Consider the following 12398-nt stretch of genomic DNA (forward strand, 5'->3'; position numbering starts at 1 on the left):
TTGTTTGAATAATCACTAAACCCATTAAAAAGAAAAGGGGAAAGAAAGAAAAAAGAGGGGGAAAAAGAAAAAAGAAACTTTGCCTGGTCTGATGCCTTAGATACTGTAAGAGCACTAAAGACCAAAGGTCAAAATGGAAAGAGTATCGTGTCCGGGAAAACTCTCTAGTAACTACACAGTCCAGTTACTATCAACTAAAATGCCATTAGGCACAAAAGTATGTAACTGTGTGAAGAATGCAGCAGGCGAAAGGCGGATCCTGGCAACCCCGTTTGCAAGTCGCCTGCTGGAGCGAGAGAAAGAGGCAAATACAGAGAGAGGCTCCTGCAGAGTTTTACATTCTCACATCCCTCAGGTAACTGGCATGATCCAAGTACCAGATCTGCGTTAAACGTTTGAGGGTAAAACCCGCCCCGCATGCCACAGTGAACCTGCATTTCCCGGTCACCCGCTTCACTGTTGCGGCACCGTGCACGCCCACCCGTGGCTTTTCTGGAGGGGCCTTGAATCCTCCAGGCTTCCCTCTCCTTCATTTCCCTACCTACTTGTTCGGGCCAGATCTGACCTTCTAATTGTTTGTCACTAGCTCACAGATGGACAGACGGATAATCAGCTTCCCGTAGCTCCTCCTGACTTGAGAAAAGTGTATGTGGGTGGGGAATCTTTCCTTCTCCCGAGCTGTGCCTGGATTGACTGGGGGGTGTGAGGTGGGGATGGGGAGGGGGTTGGGAAGAACTGAAGAAAAACAGGAAAGAAGGAAGGGTGAGAGAGAGATGGAACAAGGGAGGGAAAGAGCGAACAGTATGGTCCTGCCAGCTTTGGAAGCTTCCGCAGCGATGCAGACTCAAGAGGAAATCATTGCCCCAGTCAGGACAGATCTGTTCTTCTTCTCCCAGCTTCCCGCACCCACCCTAGGGAGCCACTGTCCCCTTTCAGCGCCCACAGAGAGGCAGCATCACACTGTTCTATTCCAACCTTCCAGCCTGTTCCAAAACCCCACCAGTCAAAACACTTAAGTGCAAAGCTCCAGCAGGATAGCTCCGTTCTCTTCCCTTTACTCTCACCACTGCGGTGTTCACCATCAACCACCTACGTCCCCACTGTAGCTGACTCAGACATCAGCCGGCGGTGCAGGGCGAAGGCCGACCAGGGTTACCAGAGAGGCTGGCAGGGCGCTGCATTGGGAGCTGGTTGGGGCTTGCGCGTGGGAAGATTTCGAATAGGGAGCCAGCCGGAGGGATGAGGGAGAAATACATTTGCACGGTGTTCCTCCAAGCACCACGAGATCTTGCTTGGGCAAAGTCCTAGGTTTCGCAACCTGCCGGCCAACACCGAACAAGTCAGTCTGTGGCATCTGCCGCTGCTGCTGCTGCTGCCTCCTCCTCCTCCTCGTCTTCCTCCTCCTCTTCCTCCTCCTTCACTTCTTCCTCCTCCTCCTTCACTCCACCTCCCAGCCGACCCCTCCCTCCCGGGACCTGCATCCCGCTTCGCCAATCAGGGGCTGGTTGCCTCCTCCCACGTGATCCCAGGCGGGCTGAGGACCTGCTGCTTCCCCCACGCCAGAGGGATGCGGGCGACAGAGCGGGAGAGGTGGTTGCTGGGCTGCGGAGCGCGGTGACTGACTCTCTCCTTAGCCCCTTCTAGCTCTTGCTCTCTTCTCCAGCCTTTCTCTCTCCTTCTTCCCGTTGTCCTGTATCCAGCTTCCTTCTTCTTTCCCGAGAGCGGAGCCCTATGGCAGTGGCTGCCTGCATCTTTGCTGCACCTCTACGGACGACCCTCTCGCGCCCTGGGCTGAGCTGGGTCACTGGATGTTGCTGAAACTCTCAGGATCATGCGAGGGCTTGGCTGCTTTGACGCCGGGTGCTGCTGCTGTTGCCGCCGTCGTTGCTCTAGCCGCTGCTGTTGCCTGGGGCCCCGGGATGCTCAGTAGCTCAGTTCCCGGACCCAGCGATCCTTTGGTTTTGGGGAGAGCCTTTTTGCAGCTGCAGAGTTGAGTGAACTAGTCATGGTGCTCTGGGAATCCCCGCGGCAGTGTAGCAGCTGGACACTTTGCGATGGCTTTTGCTGGCTGCTGCTGCTACCAGTGATGTTACTCATCATTGCCCGGCCCGTGAAACTTGCAGCTTTCCCTACCTCCTTAAGTGACTGTCAAACGCCTACCGGTTGGAACTGTTCTGGTAAGCTACAAACCAAATACCCTCAAACCATATCTTTACTAGAAAAGGTGCGGTAAGGGGTTGAGGAAGGGGGGGTGTGTAAAAGTCATCTTCAACATTCGTGTTTCTCCACTCACCCATTCCTCTACTCTTTCCTTCCATCTTTTCAAACCCCTATAGCTCGCTGCTTCGCACTACCGATAGCACATCTAGCTTTTGTTAAATTTTAAAGGGTACATAAGAGAGTGTTTGATGAGGAGGACAGAAAGTGTTCGATATGTGAATGAGTCTTGTCAGCCCAACACTTCAATTTGAATTGATCAGTCTTTCGGAGAAGCCGACGGGATATTTTGTATATTCACGGAATCTAGCACAATTTTATTATCATACTTACACTGTCCCTTTTCCATCATGAAAAAAGTAAGGCTGGAAGATCAGTCAAATAACTTTGGAAGAGAGACAGTAATAAACCATCCTGTGACTGAGAACCGCTGATCCCTTGCAAAAGTGCAAATAAGATGTGCTGGTCTATGGTCTAGGACCCAGTATCTGATGATCAGAAAAGATTTTGAGTAAAGATTTCCTTATCACCCTTTCACCTCCCTCTACCCCCCCCCCCACTTTTTTGGCTTGGCTTAAGATTTAGTTTTCTAGCCAAAAGATGGATATATATATATATATATATATATGTATATATATATATATATATATATAAACACATTATATCTATATAACACATTATATCTATATAACACATTTTATAATATATATATATATATATATATATATTTTACACACACACACACTCAGAAACCTGTAGGTGCCAGAGGGAAGTTAAGAGAATAAATATATTGTGTGTCTCTTAGACTTGCATTTCTCACATACAAGGAGGGGGGAGAGAGAGAGAGAGAGAGAGAGAGAGAGAGAGAGAGAGAGAGAGAGAGAGAGAGAGAGAGAGAGAGAGAGATGCAAGGAATAAATGCTACAAGTAAGGCAGAGAGAAAGACCCAAAAGAAAATCATCCTTGTGCTGGTACTTCAGTTGGTTAGCTGGGGTTTAATTATGTTCCTTTCCTCCTTTTTACACTAAATTCCTAATGATACTTACCAATTAAGTAAGGAAAAGCCTAGGATTAGAAGTTACTACACTCATAAACCTGCTTTATACTTTAAGGATTCCAGCATTATTATATATCTTATCATGTTATTTCAAAGACATTGTAAACCCAGTGCTATAGTATATATAGTATATAGTATATTTCTGAATGCTTAATTGCATTTCATTTTAATAAATGCATATTTTAATTTTCATATCAACATTAAGTGTAACTATGTCTTTACATCTTAGTAAAGTCCTGTTCCTAGAAGAATTTGGCTTTAGTAGTTAGTATGTCAACAGCTGAGAGAAGATTAGTAACTGAAACCTAGAGTCTGAAAGAATTGAGGATAGTTAGTTATTACTGATGTAAAAACCAACATCTAAAAAAAGAATAGGATTTTCATGATAATTTACCATTCATAAAGTAAATTTGACCTTTACTGAGGTCTGACATTTGGGTCAGCAAGCCATGCCTTTGTGCTATTTTATCAATGTCTAAATAAAGCATTTGAACAAATCTTGGAAGTATTCCCTTTAACTTCTCTTTGTACTAGATATATCTAATTGTAATTCTTGAAAGAATAAGTTCCATTATGCACTTGCCTTTTCACTTTTAATCCATAACATTATAGGAGCACTAAACAACCTTAAAAAAAAAAAATCAATGGGCTTCACTCTTAATGCGTCTGAAGTCTAATATAATTGTTTTGTTTAATGTCTAACTATAATGTTGAAATGGAATAACAACTAGCTTAAATACGGAATTGGTGTTGGCAATCAAGACCTGCATCTTTAGCCAGATCAGTTAGTATATCTATAGGAACTAAAGAGAAGGAGCTGGTTTTCTCAGCAGCTTGTGAAGAACCTGGCACCTCTCCTGTTAACTTAGAGGTAATCAATCTTCATTTGAATGAGACAGACCATCACAGAAAACACTGTGCCTGTTTATCTTTATTATTGGGGCTTTGTTTCCTCATTGTCTGGAGGAATTCCAAAGAAGGAGTTGTTTAAGACCTTGAATCAAAAGACTAACCTTCACCAAAACTATAGACTTTTAAGTCTACTTAATTTAGAAATGATAGGGCAAAGGAATAAGTATGATTTTTCTATCTTCTCTTCCAGCCCAAAAACATAATTGGACATCAAAGTAGATAAATAAAGAGAAATAGAATATAGAAAGAAAGTAATATTAATAATTGAAGTCAAATTTTTGTATGGTAGATATCCTTTGTATATTATATGCCAGTGGTGGAGGTGGGGCAGGAACTTTTTTAAAGCCTTAAAATGACATTTTTTTATTATTTTAAAAGTTATCACAGTATTTTTTTCATGACTGAATTTGAATGTTGTTCTCTTTAAATTTGAGGTTATGATGACAGAGAAAATGATCTCTTTCTTTGTGACACCAATACCTGTAAATTTGATGGGGAGTGCTTAAGAATCGGAGACAGTGTGACTTGTGTCTGTCAGTTCAAGGTAAGAAATCTGGTATTTTCATTCTTTAATTCATCAATGTAATTCAAAGTAGAGCTCTTCTTTTACAACCTAGTACTTATAATTCTACATATTAGAGGGAAATTTGGCACAAGTAGAAAAGCTAGGAGGAGAGCCAGCTGATGTCAAGAAGATGTAAATCTCTAAGGGGGTAAATGCAGTTGTTGGAGATATAAATGTCCACTTAGATACAAAGATTGGGCTTTTGCTCCTATGATATTAAAGTAAGATTAAGCTTCTGTACCTTTTTATCTAGTCTTATGTGATCCCAAAATGGCTTAGTGTCCTCAGCTTTCATTGTCCCAGATCTTTCATCTGGTGGTAGTCAATTTGCTTTCAATATTTCTTAAAAAGTGCTTTTAACAATTTATTAAGCATTCTGTTTTTGAAGCAAATTGTCCCTTATCAAAAACTTTCTAAAATGTTTTAATCTTTTGTACGTAGAATTTCATTCAATTAATGCTAACTACAGGGACTCTAAAAGGGCACAGATTTCCCAAGAGAAAAGAGCTATACTTTGCCTAATGCTCCAAGTCAAAATGTTGAAAGGTGGATGCACTAAATTCTTAGTGGTATTTGCAATAATTTTACAATTTTTGGTGTCCATATCAATTATACTATCTAATTTTGCTATTAAGATTTTTATGTTTACATGTATATATGTATGTACACATATATTTAGATATACACTTAAGTTCAAGCAGTAGGTAGATAGATGATAGATAGATAGATAGATAGATAGATAGATAGATAGATAGATAGACAGACAGATTGCAGTCACTTAAACAACCCTGCTTTTTTTTTAGGGAACTCTGGTATTTTAACATATTCAAAAGCTGCCCTCAAACTTGCTATGACATAAGCACAAATAGATGAATTAAAGTTTTAAAAAACTTCCAAGGTTGCAAAAAATGAAAAATAAAATAAAAATAACTTGAATAGAGAAAAATCAAGAACTTAAAAGGGATTAAGTACAAATTCATAGAACATTATAACATTTTAGAAGGTACCGAAACCCTGTTTTAGCTCAACATCCTCATTTTTTAGATGAGGAAAGTAATTCCTATAGGATAGTAAGAGTGTCAGATAACCCATGTTTAGAACAAAAACTTAGTTTAGCTTTCTTAATACTAGACAACACATTGTCTAGTATTGCGATTGCTGAAGCAAAGTGTTTTCTAATTTAATTCATTTTATATTTAAGAAACATTAAGAGATTGTATACTTAATTGTAATCAAAATGACATTCAAATAGACTAAAAGCTTTTTTTCCTCCAAAAAAGTACACACTATAACTATTGATATTTGCAAAGTGCACCACCTCCTGGTGGGCAAGTACTGTTGAAACCAGGCCAGTGACATTTACACAATAATATAGTAGAAGAGAAATCAATAATAATATTGGTCATCAATAAGTGGGTACATATAATGCATATAATCCCTGAGATATCATACCAGTCAATACCACTTATTTAGTTTCTTTCAATAATCTACATGAGAGGGAGAGACAGAGATTTTCCTTTTCTAACATCCCAGAATAGGTTAATTTATTTTAAAAGCTTTGAAAAAGTCAATGGCTAGGAAGTGGCTTTATCCTTTTTTTCTCCCTTTTTGTTTGGGGTACTCATATTTTGATCCTGTAGCAGTCATAGGTAATTAAGAGTTGACTAATAAGCTGTAGAAAATGAATCTGGACTAACATACTTTATAGTCAGAGTTCTTTATCTGAAGAAAGAGAGCATCTAGGGAATCTATAAATGGATAAGCTTTAATAAAATAGAATGTAGAATAGTTCTTCATTCTAGGGAGGTCATGTGAATGTAAACTATGTTGCTGAGAATAATATTTGATGAGCTAGTATAAATATTAATTAAGGGATTTAAATAAAACAGAAGCTTAGGTTCATTTTTTGTATTGTTTTATAACTATTGGTCATTCCATCATTTTTGTTCCTAATTTAATATAATTGGGAGAAAGATTTTACTTTTGATTGATAAAATTGAATTTATAATCAAAATGTAATTTGACATCTTTTGGTGCTTGTATTTTTTCAAGTTTTCTTCATGGAAATTCTATTTATTGCTTGTGCTATGATCAGAGGTCATTCTGAAAAGAGGAAACAGCTCTGGAGGTGAAAATATAGATCCAGCCCCAAGCTAGTATTATAGCATGGCAAAAATAATGTAGTGATCAAGATTAAAATACTTCATACAGATAAGATGAGAAATATTTTAAGCTATGCTTGTGTCGTTTCAAATTCCATTGTTATCTATTCATTTTTATTATTTTAAGACTTCTCTTGGATGTAATTAATTTATGTTTTTTTGTTCCTACTCTATCATCCAAAGTAAAGGATAAAAATTTATTTTCCATTATACTATTTAAAACTTCTGGCTAGCCAATTTTGATACTTAGTAGCTTTATGAAACTGAGCAAATGACTTAATATCTATCTGCCTCCATTTCCTCAATTGCAAAATGGGAATAATTATAGTACCTACCTTCTATGACTGTTGAGAGGAACAAATAAAATAATATTTGTAAAAGGCTTAGCACAGTGACCAGCACATAGTAGGCCTTTAATAAATGCTTGTTTTCTTTCATCATTCCTCTGAGACCTGGTTGTTATGGTTATAATTTTCCCCTAGTTAGTTTTTGTTTGTTTTTTAATATGAGTACAAATCTTTCTTTCTAATAGGATAATTACTATAACATTACTGACCAGAAGAAAGATTTCAAAGAAAAATCAATTGAATAAGTACAAAAAGAATATCCTGCTCAAAGCATTATTGTGGACATATTTCATTGGAATCTTCAACTCACATGTAGCTTAATGTCTGGCATTTAGTTAAATACTTAATAAATACATATTCCATTTCATTATCAAAGCAAGCTCAACATTTCTGATTATAAACTAGGTCTCAAAAATAATTTGAATAACTAATGCAATTTAAAGGGAAGCTACATAGGATAGTGGATAGAGAGTTTCCTCAAAATTAAGCCAGTAAGATCTGGGTTCAGATTCTGCCTCTAACACAGACTGCCTAGATGACTGGATAAATCACTTAGAGGAGGGTTCTTTAATAGAGACCTCCCTATGCCAGTTAAATAAAAAAAATTAATAAAATAAAAACAGTAAAATTATTTTTAACGAGAAGATAGAACCTTAACTATTTGCACATTCTGTATAACTTACTAAAGCTGATAATCTTGCATTTAAAACGCAATTTGAAGTATGTTAGTGCAAATGCAGAGGGGTTTTGAATATAATATATGTTTTTCTATAAGGCTACTAAGCAGTACCATGGAGAGAGGGCCAGACCTGGAGTCAAGAAGATTTACCTTCTTGAGTTTAAATCTGGCTTCAGATAAAGAACTCAGATGTGTGACCCTAGGCAAGTCACTTAATCTTGTTTGCCTCAGTTTCATTACCTGTAAAATAAGCTGGAGAAAGAAATGGCAAATCACTCTAATATCTTTGCCAAGAAAAGACTGAATGGTGCACAAAAAGTTGAATATGATTGAACTATAACTGAACACACCGGTCAGTCTCATATTAGAAAATATAGTTTATAGGGAAAAAAAAAAAAACTAGCATCATCAACTGCGAACAAATCATGTTTACCCCCAATTGTCACTAAGCATATAACTCTATCCTTCTCTGATGCTGTCAGAGTAGAAATTATCCTCTCAACTGTCATTTGATTTGAAGTTAATTTAAATATTTTCACAACTTAGGATGCTAAATATTTCCATTCAACAACCTATATTTGAGTTCTATATACTATTTCACATTTAAAGGCGGATTTTTCTGATAATCTTGGCAGAATTATGTCATTTTGTTTAAATGCTCAAGGAATTAATAAATTTAAAATGTAAGATGACAGGATACAATGGCCAGGCAGAATTTCTCCTGCTTCCTACACTGGAATAAAAACATAGTAGGAACATACTAAGTCATTATTTATTTGAGTTTTTGACAACTGAGAGATATAAGATCCTGAGATATACAAAACTTGCTGAGTACCTTATCTAAGTAGTTAATTTGAACAAATATTAATAGTTTGGAAAAAACAAACTGAAAGAATGCTTGTCTAGCTATATGAACAATAACCCATTTAAAATGTCTCTCTCCCATGCAAATTATGTTTTTATTTGAAGAAGAACAAATGCCACCATATGTTTGGATGTCATTTAATTTATTCTTCCTTTCTTGACTTTGCTTCCTCTACTTTCACCTATTAAAGTAATAATTAGGGAAATTGAATAAGGAAAAATCTAGCAGACAGTTGATGAAAAACATTCTAAGAAAATTATATTTTATTTCAAAAGACTTTGAGTTATTGGTAAATTCACAGGGTTAAGGAAAGAAACTCGTAAAGTAATTTTGACATATTTAATGATAGCAACTCTGCTGTTTACAAGTGGGAGAAATTCATACCAATCTTTTTTTCTTATTTTTGGGGGTGGTTTTTCTTTAAAGAATTATATTTCAAAAGTAACTATATGATATGTAAGTGTGCTATTTAAAGTAAACCCCATTAAAGAGAAATGTATTCACTTAAGATTTTCAAAGAGTTGGAAAACATGGCTTCATTAATTTCTAAAATTTCCTTGAGAAATTAACAAGTAGAAGTCTCCCCATTTTAAAAAGAGAAACTGAGGGCACACAGTTGTGAAATACTTAATTGTTGAGCAATTTATTCAAGGTCACATATTTTCAGGACAGCATAATATGATTGAAATAAGAATTAGGATATTAGGATTTTAGATCTACCTTTGCCACCCACTCCTTTTGCGTTTTTGAGAAAGTAATTGTGGCTCTCTGGGTCTCTGGTTCCTCATCTGTAAAAATGATAATGTTTCACTATATGACCTTTAAGATCTCTTTAGGTCATGACTTTTTAATATTTTAGTGTGTCATGAACCCCTTTGACAATTTGTAGTCCTTCTTTAAAAAATGCCTTAAGTGTATCAAAGAAAATATAATTTAAAAAGGAAATCAACCATATTAAAATAATTCTTAAAATGTTAAAAATTCACAGTCTCCCAGAAAAATATTCACTGACCATTAAGGGATTTGTTATTAGCCCCAAGTTAATAACCCCTGCTTTAGGCACTGAAATCGCTACAATTCTAAATGTTAAATTTAATCAATAAAAAGAAACAAGGTCTACCCAATCTTCTACCTCAGATGTTTGACCCATGATCATTTTTTCTGATACTCATATAAATGATTATAAATGAAGTGAATTATTAAGTGCAAAAAAATTGTGATAATAATCTAATCCAAATTTCTTTCTTCTCCATACAAATCTTTCTTTTGTCTTCACAAGGAACTTGGCAGCATGGGCTTTTAGCACAATTCATATTTGTCTTTTATTACTCAAAAAAGGCATATGGTGTTTTATCTATTTACCTAGATGTCGTGCTCCAGAACTTAGAAAAAGATAAATAGCCCTTCCCCCACATAAGCTCTACTGTACTTCAATCTGTTGAAATTGGTAGGAAAAGTCAACCATGGAACTATAGGTCATCTATAATGCAAATATTGTATCAAAATCTATTTGATAAAATATTATAATCAGACTTGGAGATTAAGAACTATATATGAATAAGAGCAGTTCCATCCATCCTGTTGCTATCTCCTCCCCTATCTCTCCCACTCCAAACTCATTTGCCACTGTGAGATTTAAAGGGTGCTGTTTAACTCCTGGGGATCATCTATTGCCTCTCTTTCTTAAGTTTCTTCCTAGCTTGGAATCAGAAAACTTATGTGCATGCCTGGCTTTCTTATGGAATTATATAATATGGGAATTTAAAGGGACATTAATATCCACAGTTGCCAACTTGTGCCTGATTGAACAATAGTTTGCTGTATATCATCCCTGATAAATAATCATCCAGCCTCTTCTTGAAGATCTAAAAAATTGATTTATCATATCCAGGGGCAATTCATTCAACTTTTTAAAAAAATCAACTTTTTTTTCTTTACGTATAGATTAAATTTATTGCCTTATTATTTGAAATCTAGCTCTGCCCTTTGTCTCCATATAGACCAAATTCATTTCCTCTATCACAGGACAACCTTTGGAAAAAAAATTGATGACTACCACTCTTTCTCACAACCCTCCCAAAATCTTCTCTTTTGTAGCTTAGTAAGATTTTTTATATCACATGATCTCAAGACCCTTCATCATCAAGGCCTTGATCACCATCCTCTGTATAATCTCCAGTTTAGCAAGATTTCTACTAGAGTATGGCATATAAAACTTCACATACACATTCAAATGCAGACTACTTCTTTTCCTGTGGCTCTGTGACCTTTATTATAAAATGATTCTTAAATTAAAAAAAGAAAGAGTTAAAAGATAGGGATGTAGAAGAGTCGCTTTCCAATATTCTTAATCCTTCAGAGAGTTCAGAGCCACATATAGAACCGGTAGATTAGTTTATCACTGTGCTTTCTCCTACATAAAGCCTTAATAGTATCAGATCTGAAACAGATATAATAATGGTAGGATTATACAAAAATAATTGTTTTTACCATTTGGCCTTTTCTTTCAATAAACCTGGTTTATAACAATTTATAAGCCTAAATATAGAACCAAACAAATTCTGATCATCAGTGTGAACACAATGAAAGAAGATCTCTTTTAGAGGATGTATTACAATAAATAGATTGTAACTTGAAAAGAAAATTTTTTATTTCTATTTTAATTTACATGGCCAGACATCATAGGAGAAAGATATTTTGCTACCTTAAAAGTTAGCTGTTATATTAGTTGTACCTTTCTATGAATTTCTTTGAGGAGTTACTCTGAAATTCTATATTGCAGAGTAGCAAATTCTTAACATGAAGGAAAGAAGATAGGTAGGGAAAGTAAGGAAAGCAGCTAAGAAGGAAGGAAGGAAGGAAGGAAGGAAAGAAAGAAGGAAGGAAGGAAGGAAGAAAGAAGAAAGGAAGGAAGGAAGGAAGGAAGGAAGGAAGGAAGGAAGGAAGGAAGAAGGAAGGAAGGAAGGAAGGAAGGAAGGAAGGAAGGAAGGAAGGAAGGAAGGAAGGAAGGAAGGAAGGAAAGAAAGAAAGAAAGAAGGAAGGAAGGAAGGAAAAGAAGAAAGAAGAAAGGAAGGAGAGAGGAAGGGAGGGAGGGACAGAGGAAGTAAGAAAGCCTTTTTAAGAACCTTCTATTTATCAGGCATTGTGCTAACTATTCACACAACAACCCAGGGAAGTAGATGCTATTGTTATACCTAGTTCAGATAAAAATGGTTAAAGTGACTTGCCAGGATCACAGAAATGATTGTATATATCTGAGACCATATATAAATTCAAGTGTTCTTGACTCCAAATTCAGGATTCTATCTACTGAAATATCTAGCTTTCTTATAACACTGAATGAGAGTAACTACAGCAAAATTTTGATTATGAATCCTGATTTCCAAAGAAATATACTATAAGGAGAAATATCATTTTGGTCCAAATGATCCCTCTACCCAGTTATTGTGCATATTTATATTGCTTATTTTGTATTAAAGTTTGCTAAATTGAAATTATGTCTTAATTTTTTTATATGAACAGATTACAAATTTCTCATAAGTATATTCTTCATTTATTTTACATGTTATGTGTATTGACATTGCATTAAATGTT

The 12398-nt window shown here is 36.1% G+C and overlaps 1 protein-coding gene across 1 annotated transcript in view; it reads left to right on the plus strand.

Moving 5' to 3' along the window:
• Nucleotides 1-1445: 1445 nt before the first annotated feature.
• Nucleotides 1446-12398, plus strand: part of TMEFF2 (transmembrane protein with EGF like and two follistatin like domains 2) — a 281645-nt gene continuing 270692 nt past the window's right edge. The window contains exons 1-2 of the mRNA XM_051985978.1: nucleotides 1446-2177; nucleotides 4621-4730. Of these exons, the coding sequence (XP_051841938.1) occupies nucleotides 2006-2177; nucleotides 4621-4730 (282 nt within the window). The 5' untranslated portion in view covers nucleotides 1446-2005. The remainder of the gene's footprint in view (nucleotides 2178-4620; nucleotides 4731-12398) is intronic.

Source organism: Antechinus flavipes, chromosome 3, assembly GCF_016432865.1.
Source record: "Antechinus flavipes isolate AdamAnt ecotype Samford, QLD, Australia chromosome 3, AdamAnt_v2, whole genome shotgun sequence".
Lineage (NCBI taxonomy): Eukaryota > Metazoa > Chordata > Mammalia > Dasyuromorphia > Dasyuridae > Antechinus > Antechinus flavipes.